At 46.0% G+C, this 19,841-nt stretch overlaps 1 protein-coding gene and 1 pseudogene across 2 annotated transcripts in view; one reads left to right on the forward strand and one right to left on the reverse strand.

The window, feature by feature from the left end:
* Lgi2 (leucine rich repeat LGI family member 2) overlaps positions 1-2,599 on the reverse strand; it is a 32,835-nt gene extending 30,236 nt beyond the window's left edge. For both annotated transcript variants that reach the window (XM_028765292.1, XM_028765293.1), the window contains exons 1-2: positions 2,217-2,599; positions 289-360 (exon numbers count right to left, since the gene is read on the reverse strand). In XM_028765292.1, coding sequence (XP_028621125.1) covers positions 289-360; positions 2,217-2,404 — 260 coding nt within the window. In that variant the 5' untranslated portion in view covers positions 2,405-2,599. The remainder of the gene's footprint in view (positions 1-288; positions 361-2,216) is intronic.
* An 11,160-nt stretch (positions 2,600-13,759) lies between these two features.
* LOC114619512 lies at positions 13,760-14,093 on the forward strand (annotated as a pseudogene).
* Positions 14,094-19,841: the final 5,748 nt, after the last annotated feature.

The raw sequence follows: 19,841 nt of genomic DNA on the forward strand, positions 1-19,841 counted from the left end.
AGATGTTTGAGGTGACAGTCTGGTTATGGTCAATGCAGCTACCTCCCAATTACCTGATCTGTGATTGGGATCTACCACAACTACCACAAGTCCCAGTGGAGAAGTTGGCATAAAGTTGGGGAAGGCCCTAGAACAGGAGAACAGTGGCTTAATGTGGACACTCTAGGACAAACTAAAGCTAAGAGCCAGCCAGGGTGACTTGGAGGACTGTTGACTATAGGAAGACCCACACCCATGAGTCAGAGAGTACCCTTCAAGAACCGTACTTCAGGGACCCCCAATACTCACAGCAGCTGTAGGGAAGGCAGATGAGAAAACATTCGGTCCTTGATTTCCAGAAATGTTCCATTTACTAGACTCCTACGGGCAAGAGAGGGACAGAGTGAGGCCCAGGGTTCTTTCAGGAAGTGCCAAGCCAAGTGGGCAGTTGGCATTTCCTCCACCTGAACTTCACACTCCTCCTCTCTGGGGTGAAGATTCATGTGTTTGACCATTGTCCTCCCAGGGAGCAAAGTGAGGAGAGTTTCTTCCCAGTATACTTGATCAATAGGAAAACTAGTCTGGCTGACAGATTCCTGTGCTATGGGTCTGGCTCCTTGCACAGACATTAGCTCAGTCAGCTTAAATCAATTCCCGAGCTTCCTTCACTTAACTACAGGAGGCCTCAGCTCAAGGTGGATAATTACTTCACCCAGGATTCTGTTTGTGCAGACACAAAGTTAATGTTGGCCCACAAAACTCTGGGGTAGGATTAAGCATTCCCCTTGGAAGCAGGAGTCTCTGAAAGACACTCAGAGCACTTCTGACTAAATGCACTGGGAAAGCCTTGGGGGAAACTCAGAGACACCTGAACTTGCCCAGGAAGGGAGAGGCAAGGCCATCTGCCAGATAAATGGTCAACCCCAGGAAAGAAGCTTGGCTGTTTCTGCCTCAGGGTCTCCTACTCTTTCTGGCCACAGCAGGACTTCCATACATTATTGGAGTTAACATGCAGAACACTTCAGCTTTGATCACAGCCAAAGGGTTTAACAAGAGAATTTCTAGAATCCTCCATGTGATCTAATTTAGCAATAGTAAGAGTCAAGCAGGCCTGCTGTTCCCCACAGCCAAACTCTTCCAACTTTTTACAAATGTAAACAGGACCTGGACCCTCTCCCTCCCTGCTCGCTGATGCTTTTTTTTGCCTTGAAGAAGCACAAGACTGATGACAAGCCGGAGAAGGCACAAGCAACATGATACCCAGGACTCCCTGGCCCTCAGGATTCCCTCCCTCCTCTACACTTGCAGGGGTATCCCAGCACCTCAACCTGGAATAAGGAACTATCCTAGCAAGAAATGTCCCAGCAGTAAATATAATGCCCTCAGGTCCCTTCCATAGCAACATTGCACCATTGCCACTGTGTGAGACCTAGTTGAAAGTGCTTAGCAAGTGGACAGAGAAATCTCTCTGGTTGGCTCTGTCAGTGCTGATAATACAACCCACCATGGACAAAGGTGGCAAAAGAGAGGCCCTCTTGAACTCAAAGCAAGAAGTTGGGAGGCTATCCTCGCTAGGGGCTCAGCTGGACACCATATACGGTAAAGCACTTAGAAGCCCTCTGGGTTCCCCCTCTGTAAACCACGTGGAGCAACCCCTTCACTTCCAGAAGCTGTGTGCCTTTGCACAGGCTAGGCATTTCCTAGCCTGCAGTGTGGAGAGGTCAGGAGGGGGCCAACCTCCCAGCATAGCTGAGGCCCGCTGCGGTGAGGCCTCACCCATTCCTAATTAGCTGCTCAATCCGGGCGCGTACAGCTGCTCTCCAGTCACACACCCACCCACTCAACAACACAAGAGAACCACTCAAAACTTTAAGGTACCCAAAAGATCACGCCGTGGCCCGAAATACAGGCTGTGGACTCTGGTGCAGAGACCCTACCCCACGGTGGGCCCTGGGTCTGCAGTAGCATCAGCTCCCCCAGGTAGGTCTGATGCAGGTGGCCTCGGGCCACAATGAGAAACTGTCACGCGGACCTGTCTGGATTCCCGTACTCTGGGGTTTACAGTCCCCTAGCCTCCACTCCACACAGATTCCACCCACGTTCCGTGCCCCCAACCCAAACGCAAAGAAAGGGACTGAGGAGCAGGGTCAGGTGGCGCTGCCCCAGCACCAGCCGCAACTCCTTGGTGGCGGCCGGCGCAGGGCAGGGCGGGGCGGAAATGGAGGGGTCCCACTCACAGGGAGCTGATGTCGCCAGGCACGATCCTAGGCACCCAAGAGGAGCCCACGCAGATGATGGACTCCTTGGTACAGCTGCAAGTGGCGGGGCAGCGCGCCAACCGCCTCACCTGCGCGCTCGGCGGGATGAGGCACGCGGCACTCAGCAGCAGAAGCCCCAGCGCCCCGCTGCCTCTCCGTAGCGCCATGCCGGGTCCCCCGGTCCCCGCCCGGGCGCGGACCCCCGCAGCCGTCGCCGCCCCGCGCCGCGCGCTCGGACCCAGCGCCGCAGCAGACGCGGGTGCCGCTTGCCGATCGGCCGCCAGCGCTGCTGGCGAGGACGCGGGCGCCGCGGGTGTGGGAGGCCGAGCCGCAGCCGAGCAGCATGCTGGCCGCCACCCCCACTCGGCGCCCCCCCACCCGCGCCCGGGCTGCTGGGCGGCCGCCGCACCCGCCTCACCCGCGCTGGCCTGACATCAGCACCCGCGCCCGCCGCGGGCCGGGACCAATGAATAATGCACGCGGGGGCCCGCCCCGCGGGGGAGGGGGAGGGAAAAGTTGGATGACCTTGGGGGAGGGGCCGGCTGTGGCTCAGACCCCCCTGGGATGCTGGCTAAGCTTAGCAGGAGCAGGGACCCCCCCCCCCCCCCGCAATCCTTCTGTGGGCTGCAAAGAATTTCAGAGACAGTGGATTCCTTTCTACAGGGTCAAAACGTGAGCATTCTTCCACGCAAAAAAAAAAAAAGTAAATAAATAAAAATTTAAGTAGAAACAGTAAATACTGGAGCCTCTACATCCCAAGAAAAGTAGGAGTGGGGAGCACTGTCTTGACCTGGGAGAAAGATCTCTGTCCCCGAGTGCCTCGAAGAGACCAGATCTTAGTGCAGAATTCATTTATCTTAGAGAGGACCTAAATGACTTAGGGTAAAGGGGCCCGACTGGGCCACTTTGGCTGGCCGACCGTGTTACTGTGGGATCTGTGTCTCCACTACACCTGAGCTCACTAAAGCCAAGCCACCTTCCCTTGCCCTAGGAAACTAGACTCGCAAAACTGCTACAGCAGGGAATCCACTGCTGTGCTCCTGGGCCTTGCAAGAATACATCCTGAGAAAAGTTTCCCTGGCTCAACACAGTAGTCTACGCCCCACCCCCACCCCCTGATTAAATGATGGGGGACACAGATTGTTAGGAGAGACAGAGTTGGTTGCTCTGAGCACTGGGCCTTTCATCTCCTAACCCTTAGCAGATGCTATCCATCTTCCAGAATTTAACTGATGAGAAAACTGAAGCCCAGGAGGCCTGGGTAGCTGTCGAGTCTGGTTCAACAGTCAACACCAAAGAGAAAGCCTGAAGCCTGAGATGGGGATTTGTAACTGGCCCAAGGGAAGCCCTTTTTTACTCCTGGAATTTGTCTTAAGGAACGTGAGTGTAAGGTAGTGTACTTCTGGGGTTGGAGGGAAATGCCAAGCAGAACAAAGCATCGTAGATCCCCACCCCACCCCTGCGACTGCTCTGATCTCCGACCTGTCCATCAGGCTAACCTGGGCAAACCATTCTGATGTTAGGACACACATGAAACAAGTACAGCCAACGCAGAAATGAAAACTCATCGACGCTGTCTCTTATTCCCGAATCATTTTAGCACAATTCAATGGGGGGGGGGGGATATCTGGGTGTCCACTATGGGAAAGGAGAAAAATAGTCCCTATAGGCAGGAAACTTCAGTATAGCTAGGCAGATAGCACAGCAGAAAGACCTTCCTATAGTTACATGGATATGAGACTGGCCAAAGGACAGAAAGTAGGCTGCTACTTTGGCACATTACGAAAGAGTAAGACAGGGTCTTCATTACTTTTCCTGTTGCTATGATAAAATACCCTAACAAAAACATCACAAATCAGCTTGATAGTGGCACTATCTAGCAGAGATAGCCAGGGCTCAGCCTCAGCATGAGTCAGCAGGTGGGACCAAGAGGGACTCCAAAAGATGGTCTCGGCTATGCCTCTCTTGGAGAAGCAAAGATCAGCAAAGACAAGAGACCAACAAGCATGGCCCAACTAGCTCTACAGACAAGCCACGCTCTGCCTCCTTCATTGTCTGTTGAGTTCTATCTATAATCCCTCCAACCATCACATGTCCTCCACGGATCTTGCCTCATCATGTGAGTCTGTCTCACCTGACTTCACTCTGTCAATCAGCCTGAGTCTGTAGAAGCGCAAGAAGCTGCAGCACACCACCAGAAGTTTTCTGGTGTGGTTCTCTCTATGGAGTCCTGACAAATGGAGCTCAACTCTGCAATGTAATGCAGACCAATACATGGGAGTCATTAGCAACAGATCCTTCATCATGTGTCCTTTCATCTGTGTCTGCTTCAGTGAAACATTCATTTCCGAGTCTGCTTTACCCTTTCACCTGTGTCACTTCAGTGAAATGTTCCTTCATGTGTTTGCCCCAGCAAAACACCATCCGACACAACTGACTTTCCAAAGAACCCTTATGTTTCCACTTCACTGAAAGGCTGATTTAAGCTAAATAGTCACTCAAAGAGGTGCCTGAAGACTTGCCTTCTAGGTGATTCCAGGTCCTGTCAAGTTGACACTCAACCATAATCATCACAGATATCACATAAACCACACATTATCATATACTATACACACACACACACACACAAACACACTTGTCTTGAGGAATGGATCTTTTCATTTTCTGGATTGGGAAACTGAGTCCAGAGACATTTTCCACTTACCCAAGCTTACCAAGTACCCAACCAGAGAATTTTATAACCCAGAACTAGCTGCTAGGGTCTGAGGAGGACGGCAGCTGCCAGGACTGCACAAAAAGGAACCCAGGCCACTGTTCCTGAAAGGGCCCTAGGCGCGAGCAAATGCAGATGCACATATCTAGGCCTGGGCTGTCTCTTACAGAGAGACAGCCTTCTCTGTCACACCACTCCATCATCAGATGATTTTTTTTTTTAGTCACCTGTACCATGAGGCTAATCATTATGATCACTGTCCTTAATGCCACTAAGTAGCTTAGTTCCTTTTCTATTACTGAGAAGAGACACCATGACCAAGACAACTTATAGAAGAGTTTATTGGGTACTTACAATTTCAGAGGGTGAGTTGATGACCATCGTAGCAGGGATTGTGGCAGCAGGCAGGCAAGCAGGCATGGTGCTGAAGCAGTAGCTGAGAGGTTACATCCTGATACACAAATAGGAGGTAGAAAGGGAAAGCTAACTGGGAAAATGGCATGGGCTCTTGAAATCTCAAAGCCCACCCAGCAGGGACACACCTCCTCCAACAAAGCCATACCTCTAATCCTTCCCAAACAGTTCCACCAACTGAGGACTGAACATTCAAAGATAAAAGCCTATGGGGGGCATTCTCATTCAAATCACCAGCATAGTAGAACCAGCTACAGCCCATCCTGAGTAGAGTGCAGAAAAAGACCAGAGGAGTAGGCCTGGCAGAGCTATTATTTGTTTGGGCTCTGGTAGAGACACTAAGTGAGTGCTTGTAAATTATAAGGCACAGTTTATAAATTAAGACATAAAAATGGAAATGCAGATTACTTTGGTTTGATTCCAAGATCTTCAGCAGTTTGAGGGAAAAAAACTGTAATAGACAATCAGAGAGACACAATCTGTTTCCAGGAACTAGTAAGAGTTTGTAAAAATGTAAATGTCTTCATTCAGATGGACATTTGTCCCAGTAAGGCCTGGTGATATGAATGCTCAGTCCTGCAGTCTATGATATGGTAGGACTCCTGAAGTCTAACACTGTCTGTACTTTACATTACTGCACATGCTTCAGCTTCAGAACTGTGTTAATTCATGTCCCTGTACTCAACCACCAGTCAGCACTGACTGGGAGCTTACAAGAAGCTGGCAGGCAATGATAAAGTAAGACTAAGACAGACATGCTTCCTACCTCCATTGGAGACAGACATTGAATAAAAGAATGTAAAAATGGATATGCAAATAGAAGACAGGATATGAGGAGATCTAGCTCATAGGTGAAGGAGTCAAGGAGAAGAAGCAGAGGCCAAGGAAGAGGTAGTGCAGGCAGAAAGCACAGCATATGCAAAGGGCCAGGACTGAGAAGAGCAGAGTGCCTGTTCAAACCAGATATAGTGTGTTCAGAGATAAAGGATGGGGTGCCATGAGCACTTGAAGGTAGGAACAAACAAATCACACAGGACTCTGCAGGCCAAAGCAAGGAGCTCAACCGTCATTCCTAATGCCAGAAGGAGCCATCGAAGGACTTGAGTCAGAGAATTGGCATGACGTCGTATACTTCCAAATAGTTGATTCTGACTGACAAGCCAGCCCCGGAAAGTGATAAAGCTGGGCTGAATTTACAGCAGGAAAGAAGAAAAGTGGTGTAGTTTCAAGAGGCATCCTAAGGGAAGGGTTAGCAGCACCCTGTTTACTTCAGGTGGGAAGTCAAAGGGAGCCAAGGTTAGCTCTCAAGAGTTGGCTGGAGCCTGTGGGTGATGGATGGTGGCATCACTTCCTAAGACGACAATGTCTGAAGAAGAGGGCTTAGTGAGAGAGTGGTGAAAACAGTTCCGTGTCAGGGACATTGAGTTTTAAATGTCCAGGAGGCGTCCAAGTAGCACATTCTGAGTGGGTCTTTAGATGCCTGATCGCACTGGTTAGGAGTTTGGGAAGTAGCCTTCACATCCCCTTGTGAAGCTTCAGTTCTTTCTAAGTTCTCAGTGTGCATAAATGGGAGACATTTTAGATGTACATTAGAGAGAAGATATCTCTCAGATGTAGTCAGCCAGGAACAATGCATATTACAGAGAACAGTGGAGCTAAGAATACTGCAGTTGGGGATGTATTTTTAGATCACAAGTAATCTTCAAATCCTAAACTGACTATAATAAGTCTTTTGAGAATCTTAGAGACCTTCTCATACAGTTATTCTCCCTTCCCAACTTGCCGTCCACAGTCCACCCATAGCCCCACCTAAGTGTCCCCGCAGACCACAAGGCTTGGAAAGCTATCCCAACACCGAATGTTCTTGGCTCCCCAGCTTTCTGAAGCTTAGAGAGAAGTTGCCCATTCAGACTTCAGAGGCATTGAGTTTGAATGACCGACCACACTTTGATGCTTCCCCAGAATCATCCTCCCCACCACACACACACACACACACACACACACACACACACGCACACGCACACGCACACGCACACGCACACGCACTGAATTTGCCAATCCCAGTTCAACTACGTCACTCCAATCTGCCACTCTGTGTTTGGCTGCTGATCAAACACACACAGAAGCTATTTCTAGCTTCCCTCTACTGCTTTTTTCAAGAAACCCAGTGGGCCTCCCAGTTTGGAACCCACTTTGAGCTGCCCCTTGATTTCAATCAAGTCCAGAGGACTGCCTGTAGGTGTCTGTCTTGTCACTAGCCAAAAGGACTCTAGGACACTGACAATAGCTTTTAGTGACTTCTGTCACCTCATCCTCACCACCGGTGAGATGGAACCTTAAGGATCTTTGTTAGCTTTCACCAGCAGCTACATGGTCTCATGGCAACAAGACATAATTTTGCATCATAAAGAGTCACGCCTCCTCAACCACATGGCTCAATTGAGGGACAACTTCATCTTCCATTTCAGACATCACCTCCACTAAGTTGTTCCAGAACATTCCATTCGCCAAGCCACACAGACAGAGCAATTGATTGGTGACAGTTAGTATTAAATGTCAACTTCATATCTGGGAGGCAGGTCTTGGTATACATCCAGGAGGAATTGTCTGGATAAGGTTGGTCTCCAAAAATGTCTGAAAGGAATAGTTTTGATGTTACTTGACATAGAAAGACCCACCCACTGTGAGCAGGACCATTCCCTAGGCTGAGGATCCTGGACTGTGTGAGAGTAAAAGTAGAGGCTGGAAAGATTCTCAGTAGTTAGGAATGTGAACTGCACTACAGAGAACCAAGTTCGGTTGTCAGTGCCCACGTTACCTGGTTCAGAATGGCTTGTAACAGAATCCAATGTGTCTGACCTCCGTGGGCACCTGCACTCACACGCATTTCCTCAAATACAAGCAGAGATGTATGTAATTTTCTTAATTAAAAAAGAGGGGGAGGGAGGCATAGTGGTAAACACCTTTAATTCCATCATTCAGAAGAGGGCGGCAGGCGGATCTTTGTGAGGTCAAGAATGGCCCGGCTACACAATGAGACTTAGTCTGGAGAATAACTACAACAGTAATAATAAGCAAACATTTAAAGGAAGAGTGGAGAATGTGAGCTGAGCACTCGTCTTACTGCAGAGATGTTGTCCAGCTGCTTCAAGTTCTCAGCCTCTTGACTTCCCTGCGGGGGTGGACCACACCTTGAACTGTGAGCTGAAATAAACCCTTTCTCTTTTAAGTTGCTTTTGTCAGGCAACGAGAACAGCAGCAGGAAAAGAAACCAAACATAGGTTTCACAGAACACTTGATGGAGCACTTTCATGAAACAATAGGGAGCACTCCCTTTACTACAGACTAGGGAGTAGTGTTGCTGGGAGTGAAAGAATCCACACACCAAGAGCACAGCTCCACCTACCCACCTACAAGTGGGTGGCTATGGCATTTTAGGGACCTCAAGTCAAGCAACCCATTCAAGTGTTCAGTTATTTGAGATAATAAGCATTCCCCTTTGTTTAAGTAGTATGAGTCTGGGTTTTGTCCAACCTCAATGAAATGGGTCCAACTCTTCTCTTCAGCCATTACCAACAGCAGAGGACCATCTGCGGGGAAGGGGACACAGAGGAATCCCAGAAGTGGCCAAAAACAAAAGACAGGTTCCCAGCTTCACTATTCTCTGTTGTTACCTCATTTCATCATTTGTTTGTTTGTTGTTTTTGGTGAAGGTGTGTCCATATGTGTGTGCACGTGTGTGTGCAGGTACATGTGTACATGTATATGTGTGAGGGTGACGCGGGGCCAGAGTTCAACCATGATCATCTTCATAAATGAGTCTCCACCTTAAATTTTGAGACAGCATCATCTTTCATTGAACTGGAGCTCACCAAGTTAGCCGGCCCGTCTCCACATCCCAGCACTGGGATTATAAATACACTGTGCCCAGAGTTTTGCAGTGCTTCTGGGGGATCAACTTACACTTCTCAAGCTTGCATAGCCATCACTACTTTACTAACTAAGCCACCTCTCCAGCCCTCTTCTTCCAGCTCTGTGATGTTCTTCGTCAAAGAAATTTTAATCACATAGTGATTCTATTTTTACCAAATCTGCATATTTATGTTTAATGTGGCACTATTAACAATTGTCAAATTATAGAACCAACCTAAGTGTCCATCAACAGATGAGTGGATAAAGAAAATGCGGTCCAGATATATTGGAGTTTTATTCAGTATAAAGTAAAACAAAGTCGGGACTGGCTCCGTGGTTTAGGGCACTGGCTGTTCTTGCTCAAGACCCCAGCGCCCACAAAGTTAGCTCACAAACAGCTGTGTCTCCAGCTCCAGGGATTTGTTGCCCTCTTCTGGCCTTGAGAGGCACTGCATACACATGGTATGCTTACCTACACGAAAGCAAAACACTCATACACATAAAATAAAATTTTTTAAAGTACAATGAAACTGTATCATTTGCAGGAAAATCAAAGGAAATAGAGATCATTGTGTTAAATAAGCCTGACTTGGGAAGGCAAATATCACATTTTTTTCATACATGTGGAATATTTATATACATACATATATGTAGTGTATATATGTGCTTATATGTGTAATATATATTTGATAAAATGAGTACAGGAGGGATAGAGGGGTGAAATAGAATAGTGGGTGATGGATATCACCAAGCTGCATGATGTGCTTGCACTGAGAAGATATAGAGATTCCCATCATCTCTACCGTCAGTATATGCTAATATTTCTCATTTAAGTTATAAAAAGAAATGTGTGCTCTCAGCAGTGGCCTCTCTCTTCTTGTTGGGGTTCAGCCTTGACAAGAGTCGGGGTTGTTAAGGATTAGGGATACTTGGTAGGCGAATAAGAAAACACGTAATTGAGATATAATACTAACAGGCTGGCCTTTTTGGCGTGTGAGCCCTTGAACTTGGGAGTTAGGGTGCTTACTTAGATTTAACCCCAGTATTTTATTGAAATTATACAAGGAAATTGGGTTATAAAATTTATAGGGGGAGTGGGTAAATGCTTTTTTGTGTGTGTGTTAACATTTTTTTGTGACATAGAGTAATATAGATTTAGAACAGAAAAAGGGAACTATATAATTTTAGATATAAACATTTTATAGCAAGCATAATTTTTTATATTTTTTTGATTATTAGTTTTTGGTGAGGTTAGGGGCAGCAGTATTGCAGTTACAAAATTAGTATATTTTTAGACACATGTGAGACAATATTGTTTTATAAATGGGTAAACATGAGGTTATACTACTGCTGACTTTGAAGTTTTTGTAATTTTTAGACCTCATTTGTTTGTTTACAAAACATTCTTACTTAGCCTGTATAGAGAATTTTTAGGGGGCTGCCACCATCATCCCTAAACCCAAGGAACCCATTGCTATTTTTGGGGGGGAAATATTTGTGTATTATTTTATTTATAATTTTATGATAAAAATATTTTATTTTTATTATACAGAATTGAGGCTAAGACTGGGGGAACAGCTGCAGAATTATTTATTTTTGCCTGTGGCTTTAGGTTACTTTTATTTTTACTTAGAGCGAGTGACTGTAACATATACTTTTTTAAAAAATTTATGAACAGCCCTCACTTTAATATTATTGGTAATATTTAATTTTTGGACATTAAGTGGGTTCCTACTAGATCTTGCCAGGTCATTAAATACCAGTTTAATCAAGGAAGGAAGAAAGACAAGAAACAATAAATAGATAAAGAAAATGATAAGTAGTAAGGATAATTGCAGAAATGACATTACAAGTTGCTTGCGCCAAAGGAGCAGGCCTGGGGCCTCTTAGTACTCGTATTGGAGCCCACAAGAGGCCATTACTTGCTCTCTCAAACACGGTACCCACCTCAGGTTTTTCTTCTTTGTTATTAGGGGTCCCAGGCATATAGAGCTTAATGTGGGGTGTCTCCAACATCTTCTTTTGAGCAGCATTTCTGTTCTGGTGATTTCTTCTTCTTCTTCTTCTTCTTCTTCTTCTTCTTCTTCTTCTTCTTCTTCTTCTCCTCCTCCTCCTCCTCCTCCTCCTCCTCCTCCTCCTCCTTCTCCTTCTTCTTCCTCTTCTTCTTCTTTTGCTTTGGTTTTCTATGCTTTGACCCTATGTAAACTACCTATTCTGTCAGGGATCGCTGTATTTTTTTACACCTGTCTGGAATTCTGCATTTTGTAAAATACTCCATCAGTTAGAGTCGCTTTATTATGCAAGTCATCTTACCTTTCAGTTACTTTATATTTATAAGCCAGAATGCCCTTAATTGTGTTCCTACTTCTAGGAGAATATGCTAAATCTAGTTGGGTTAAATAGGACAGAAGCACACCTGAGAGGTCATGCTCAGTGGGTCCATGATCATGTCTCCTAAAACAAGCCCAGTATTCTGCATGAAAAGTGTGCAATCTCAAATTCACGTGACAGTTTTATGGGCTATCTCTGCTCTTCTTAGTGAGCACACTTAGAAGAATTTTTACTTTATCAGAACGAGTCCGTGAAGTAGAGATTTAACTTAGATTTATAATAATGGGTCTTAAAATAGCCTCTAAGCTGTTCTCTTATCCTAAATCAAAATGAATCCCACGATTTACATTCTGGTCTTTTATCTTCTCAAGATTCATGCTTTTGGAGTAGCTTTGGTCCCTACTTATTTTTAATCAAATTTGAAACTTAACAATTTTTCTGTTCCACAGCATCTGAGTTACTCTGTGATCATATGCTCTTGATCAGCTGGCCAAGCCCACATCAAAATATGTTCTGAGGGAATCCTCTGAAAGGCTCCCACATGTACCCCAAAGACTGCCTATTTACCCCAAAGACTGCCTATTTATTGGATATATATATATATATATATATATATATATATATATATATATATATATCATGGTTCAGACCTAAAATGTCCCTTAAAGCTCCTGCTATGAGTATTTGGTCTCCAGTTTGTGGAACTATTTAGAAAGCTGTGGAGCCCTTAGGAGATGAGCCTTGACTGGTCGAAGTAAATCACTAGGGATGGACCTTGAAAGGCTGTAAACTACCTGTACTTCTGACCTAATTCTTTGCTTCCCTGATCTGCCAAAAATGTGAGCAACTAAGCCACACACCCTACACCTTGCCACAGATGCATCTTTCCCATTTCTCAACACAGAATCAGATATCCCCATTCCCAGCACAGCTACTGCTTCCCTACTCATCACCACAGAGGCCACTGCCCCACTCCTCACCATAGACTGATCTGCTCCACAGTCATAGCTTTCCCACTCTGGTAAACAGAAATCCCTCTGGAGCCATGAGCCATAATGAACTTTTATTTCTTTGGGTTGCTTCCAGCAGGTATTTTATCACAGTGCCAAGAAAAGTAGCTAATGCAAAAATATGGTACCAGAAGTGGGGTCGTTGCTGTGGTAAATCTGACTCTATGGTTAGTAGGCTTTATAGATGGTTTACACGAGCAATGTAGAAGACTTTGGAAATGGAGGCTAGAGAAGCCTCAGAATGCTAAGAGTAGAACTCCATAGGCAGTATGTGGTAAGTGTTCAAAAGACTAGACTTGATTGACATGAAGAAATGTAGCTCTCAGATTTAAGCCAAGAGCCATGATGAGGATGACAGAAACACATTCCTGAGGTGAGAAAATGAACTCAATTTTCCACTGCTCCCTGTAGGCCTAGCTAAGGATGTCTCCTCTTGACTTCACCTGTGCCTTACAGGAAGAATTCTTCACAAGAGAAGTTGGCAAAGCTTATTTCTGGTACCCTCTACACACACAGAATCTTCGTTTTCTGAGCACTTCAGAATGTAATACTATCAGTCTAATTAAGAGAATTCCCAACACACTTGCTTGCAGCATGTTTTTATGGAGGGGATTTCTTAGTCGAGGTTCCCTCCCCTCATATGACTCTAGCTTAGGTCAAGAAGCACTGAATATGAGATCAGAGTTGATGGTTTGAACTCTGTTTCCACTGTTCCTCTTCAAGATCTTGATTTTCTGTTTTGAAGTTGAGAGAAGATAGGATACCCACCACCTTGTTGCTAGGAGGATCAGTAAATTCCTTATATGTGATACAAGTTAACCAAACAGTTAGCAAGTTTGTCTCTATTTGTTTATTAAGAGCCATAGGTTATCACAGATACAGATATCATGATATATGCATTGCCTAGTTTTATGTCAATTTGACCTAAGCTACAATCATCTGAGGGGAGGGAACCTCAATTAAGAAATTCTAGCCGGTAGTGGTGGCGCACACCGGTAGGATTTGCTGAAGGAGGCAGAGGCAGGAGGATCACGAGTTCGAGGCCAGCCTGGGCTACACATTTAGGTGAGGGAATTTGCTGCTGCTGAGTTTTGGGTGCATATTTCTGGGGCCTGCTGGGAACAGGACTTCTAAAAGCAAGTATGTCTGGAAGGCTGTGGTGCTAGGCCACTTTTGCTGGCTACAAGCGAGGTCTCCGAAACCAAAGAGAGCACACGGCTCTTCTTAAAATTGAAGGTGTTTATGCCCGAGATGAAACCGAGTTCTACTTAGGCAAGAGATGCGCTTATGTGTACAAAGCAAAAAACAATACAGTGACTCCTGGAGGCAAATCAAACAAAACCAGAGTGATCTGGGGGAAGGTAACTCGGGCCCATGGAAACAGTGGCATGGTTCGTGCCAAATTCCGAAGCAACCTTCCTGCAAAGGCCATTGGACACAGAATCCGTGTGATGCTGTATCCATCCCGGATTTAAACTAATGCAGAGTAAATAAATAAAAATAGATTTGGAAAAAAAAAAGAAATTCTATCCCTAAAATGGGGCTACAGACAAGTGCATTTTGAATTTTCTTAATTAGGGATTGATATAGATGACCCTAGCCCACTGTGGGCAGTGCCTCCTTTGGCACAGTCTTAAGTTCTATAAGAAAGCAGGCTGAGCAACCCATGAGGAGCAAGCCAACAAATAGCATTCCTCCATGGCCTCTGCATTACCTCCTGCCTCCAGGTTTCCGCCATGTTTGAGTTCCTGCACTAGTGTCCTTCAGTAATGAATAGTGATATGGAAGTATAAGCCTAATAAGCCCTTTCCTCCCCAAGTTGCTTTTAGTCACGTTATTTTATGGCAGCAATTGTAACCCTAACTAAGACAGTGGGTAAATAGGTATAGACATTGGTTGATATAAATCTAGACACAGATAATTTTCCTCTAGAAGCTTCAAATATACCCAGGAAATTAAGATTCTCTTGTCAGGAAAGCCCTCTGGGCTCTCAGCGGTATCTTAGTTCTTTCTCATTACTTTCTATAGCTTCAAGAGATGGAATTTATGTGTCAAGCTGAAGACTCAAGGGTGCCATCTTCTCCTTTCTAAGTGGCTCCTGGAGGCCTGGCTCTATGCTGGGCTCTGAAATCCACCACAGACAATGTGATGTCTGTAGCCTTCAGACTACCTTCCATGTCAATGACTCTAGTGGACGCTTTGAACTCTGTAGTTAACAACTGCCCTGCTCTCAGCCAATGAGACTGCCTTAGGGTTTTACTGCTGTGAACAAACACCATGGCCAAGGCAACTTTTATAAGGGCAACATTTAATTGGGGCTGGCTTACAGGTTCAGAGGTTCAGTCCATTATCATCAAGGCAAGAGCATGGCAGCATCTAGGCAGGTATGGTGCAGGAGAAGCTGAGAGTTCTACATCTTCATATAAAGGCTGCTAGCAGAATACTGACCTCCAGGCAGCTAGAATGAGAGTCTCAAGACCATGCCTGCAGTGACATACCTACTACAACAAGGCTACAACTCCTAATAGTCCCATTCCCTGGACCAAGCATATACAATCCATCACAGGGGCCCCCAAAGGATCCAGTCAAAGGACAAGATGATAGAGGTGCTAAAAAACCCCTCAACCCATCACTGCCCTCATGCTAGGGCAGGACCAGACTTGCCACTGCACAGAGACATATTTCCATCCCTTAAGCAGGTCTAATCCTCCTGGTTCTGAGTCTTTTGATGACCTTGGAGCTCAGAATTTATGTGGCTTCTAAAGACTGATAATTTGTCAGGCTAGTGGGTGATCCATCATTTAGGGAAGAGCAAAGGGTCTTTCTATGGACCCTGTACCTGTCATGTAAGAGGGGCAGATTGTCATAAATCCCATGTTTGTCCGCAGCAGGTCATCTTCGTTCATGTCACACTGGGGATTATTTTCTGTTATATGGAAAATTCTGAGACTCTCTGTTAAAGCACACAGTGTTGTTGAGATATTTACCTTATCTACTCACTTTGAAGAAGAGAAACAGCCCTTAAGGGCACAATGACAGTATCTGACATTTGCACAGAGTGCTTACAATTTGTAATGTCTTTTACCCCTCTGATCTCAACAACAGCTCATGATAACCCTGGAACAGAGGAAGAAACCTAGGCTTGACAAGTAGCTTGTCCAGAGTCAGACAACTAGAGTTGCTGTGTCAAATACTGTACTAGACAGCATTCCACAGTCTAGAGAAAGCAGAAACCTGGCTGTTCCTTCCCCTTCCCCCAGCTATTATGAAAGCATCTTTGATGTCAAAATTTGTCCAAAAGCAAGATGAAATATGACCAATCATATTTATCATCAGAAAGCAGTGTTGAGGGATATTTGATCCCACTGTGAATCCTGAGATTGTGTTGCTTACTGGAAAAACCTGTTTCTAGTTGTGATGTGGCTCACCCTCAGCACACACCTTTAATCCCTCTGGCTGGAATCCAGACAAGTCCTTAGTATCTACCTTTAATCCCAAATAATGAAGGTAAAGTCAGTTTGTAGAATGAAGCAGTCATGTTTGAAAGTGATGTCCAACTGAGTGGCAGACAAAGTGATGAATCTGAGAAAGATTTGACAGAATAGGATACGCCCAACTCTCCAAGAAGAGAGGAAAGGGAAGCTACCTAAGGGACAGTGCAGAGAGGGGAAGGAGGCAGTTTTACAGTTGTACAGAGACAGGTTGCAGAGAGAACAAACTAAACACAGGTGAAGACAGAGCAAGCCGGAAAATGAGAAGGAGCCAGAAGATTAGAGCAGACTCCTCCAGTTAAGTTTGAGGCCAAGCAGAACAAAAAGTCAGAAACCGAGAAGGAAGCCAGATGGAATCAGTCAGTTTGGAGAGGAGTTTGAGGCAGAACGGCTGAGTTGAACCAGAACTCAGTTGAGAAAGCCAGAGCTCAGAAAGGGCTAGGAAGGGTGAGCTTATTCAGCAACAAGTCTCAGAGGCTGAAGACATTCTAGATCTAGAAAAGATTAGGCTAGAAGCTTCCAGGACTAGGCCTAGGTTAGCAGACAGAGGCAATCAGCCTCTGAGAGGACAATTACATCAGGCGAATAAAACTTACTTTTACAGAGTAAGCCTTGACAACTGTGACACATGGGAAGATGACAAGATGTCAAGATGACCATGCCCAAATACCCTAGTAGGTCCCAGCTGAGTGTTTGGGAAATGACAGAGCGAATGTTCTTTATAAACTTTCTCCAGGCAACTAAGACCTGGATCTAGACAAAAATCTCCAAGAACTAAGACAGGGCTGCCGATGGTCGAGAAGAGCATCAGGGGAAAGACCCTTGGAGATCATTCTTGAGGGCCAACTGGAAAGCTTCCCCAGCTGGCCTCCACAGCCTGAGTGGTTCTGATGCAAGCCTCAGCATCTCCCGAGGGGTGCCATCCCAGACAGCCCTCTTTATTTTTATTTTTTAATCCTTTAAAAGGAGTAGTAGAATTCATAAATAGTTTCTTGGTTTTAGGCTCATTTGGGAAATCTGAAAATGTGTCTTGAGAATAGCATACTCTGATCGATTTTACTATATTTTGGACAATGTAATTACAGCTGGATTCCCCAGAAAGATTCTTAGCAGCATCCTTTCTGGTCTATGGACAGGCCATTGAAAAGAGCATCTGATGACCTTCAGAAGGCCAAAAATTACTGCTGCTGCTGCTGCTGCTGCTGCTGCTGCTACTCCTGGATCAGTTGAGTACTCTTGATATATATATGTATGTGTATGTGTATGTGTATGTGTATGTGTATGTGTATGTGTATGTGTATGTGTATGTGCATGTGTATGTGTATGTGTATGTGTATGTGAATGTGTATGTGTATGTGTATATATATATATGTATGTATTTATGTCTGTGAGAGGCAGCTGAGTACCTGGTCGTGGGCAAGCCTTGAATCCCGGAGACCCTCCAGGGATGGTAGGAGTTTGGCCTTGCTCCTGAGCCCCTGGCTCCTTTCACATAGCCACAGCCCCTCCCACAGAGAGGTCTGTGGCCATCGGTCAAGTAGCACAGGTAGAGGGCATGATTACAGGCTACAGAGCCTTAAGACAGATCTCCATATTCATGAGATACCTAAAGGCCAAGGGTGTAACCAATTAAGCATTCCTTCCCAGACCCTCCTCCTTGCAAAAGGTATTTAACTTCAGGCCCACCCTGAGAAAACGGAATATAGCTTCATCTATTTTCCACCATGACAATAAACATTTTAAGACCGTGAATTACCTCTCTTCTTTGGGTCCCACAAACCGTAGGGAATCATGAAGAACTGTAGAGAAGGTCTTCAAATACCAAGACATCTTCTAACCTCCCGCCAACGACCTCTGTATGTTCCAGCCATGGAGACCCACCCAGGCGAGTTGCTGAAACCAAGAGTCCCCTCCTGAGTGGTGCCACCAGAACTCATCTTGTCCCCCTCACCTCTTTTGCTGCAGGTTGATCCAGACCATATGCCCCATTCCCCCATGCCGCGTTGACCCTTCCGAGGCCTCTCAGCTGCACCTGAGAGCCCAAAGGTTCAAAGACCAGTCAGTTCCCAGCTGCCTTGGCCCTGAGGAATCCCAGACTGTGTTCTCGCCACCCATGGAGGAGTGGAATCCTGCAGCCTCTCACAGCCCAACATCCACCTGGCCCACGCATACCCCACAGCCCAACATATATATGTTGCTTTATATTGCATGTATATGTGTAGGGGTACATGTACCACTGTGTGTGTGTGTGTGTGTGTGTCTGTGTGTGTGTGTGTGTGTGTGTGTGTGTGTGTGAAGTCAGAGTACAACTTTCAGGAGTCAGTTTTCTCTTTCCACCATATAGGTTCCAGGGATCAAATTTCAGGCTGTCAGGCTTGGCAGCAAGCACTTTTAGCCACTGAACCATCTCACCAGCCCATAGCAGGGTATCCTGTGCCTTCATCTGCTACAATGTGCAGTACTATAGGAACGTCATCTTGGGCTCACTCCAGGCTTTCTTGGACCTCTGGCATGCAGTGATTACTGTTCGACATTTCTTGGAGGCAGACCTGATCTGGACTGAGAGGGAAAGGCCCACTGGTGAGTAGACGATGCAGTAGAAAAGGCTGAAGTAATCTGGCCAGGGGAGCCATCTATGGCAGGGCTGGCATGAAGACAGTCTCCAACAGCCCATTGGGGAGCTGGTGACAGAGCCACCACAGGGAGAAGTCCCACAGAGTCCCCAGTGGAAGTGACTGGGGATTATACAATCACCTTGTTCAGTTACAGTCTGGGGTTTCCTGCATGAGGAGGGATCTCAGCTCACAGACTAAGGAGGGTCCCATGAAGCAAACAGGTAGAGGCTGTCAGCTAAGCACATGGTTAGTACCTGAACAGCTAGTCCTTTTGTGGGAAGCTATCTTAAGTACCATTCTCTGGTTCTGCTGCAAAGGGGGAAAGGCATCTGGGTTGGGCTGGTGGACATAAACAGGAAGGACTTCAGTGAATACTACTGTACATCTCTAGGGCTCTCTGACTGACAGAGACATTAGTCCTGATGCTTCACAAGGACCCCATGCTCTGTAGGACTTAGTTGTTGCTTACTCTTACAGAATACTAGCTGTTATTTCTGCTGGCTTCACTGTTCTATAGGACCTGATAACAGGTCAAGAAAGGTGGAAAAGGAGGCTTAGGGTATAGCTCCACAGTAGAGTGTTTGCCAGGCAGAAGGGCAATGAAGACTCACATCTGTGCAGTTGCAGAAAACATAGGTCCTGGCTCATCACAGGCCAGAGACTCAAGCTTGATCTGCCATCTTCACCATGTAACAGGGATAAGCTGAGAACAGAGGTATTTAAGGCCACCACTGAAGAAGCTACAGAGGACACCATGCCCAGTGAAGGAGGCCACACCAGGTTAAGAAGGCCACACCCAGTCAAGAAGGCCACACCCAGTCAAGAAGGCCACACACAGGTGAGTTTTAGCAGAGGAGGACCCTGAACCAGCGACCTCAGAGTTTTGAGTCCCCATATGGATTCTCAGCTCAAGTGATCCCATAGCTGACCCATTAGCCATGCCTGGGGACTCCGTAGAAGAATGGATCTCAGAAGGAAAAGCTGGCTGGCCTTCCTTCAGGGGGAGTGTGACAGAGGGCAGCTCTCAGGGCCACTGAGAGCTGAGCCCAAAAACCTTGGAAACGTGGAGCTATGAGCTGACTGGCACAAGGGCAAGGTGCCTGTCGGGAGAGTAAGCT

Source organism: Grammomys surdaster, unplaced genomic scaffold (assembly GCF_004785775.1).
Source record: "Grammomys surdaster isolate TR1022 unplaced genomic scaffold, NIH_TR_1.0 150, whole genome shotgun sequence".
NCBI classification, from domain to species: domain Eukaryota; kingdom Metazoa; phylum Chordata; class Mammalia; order Rodentia; family Muridae; genus Grammomys; species Grammomys surdaster.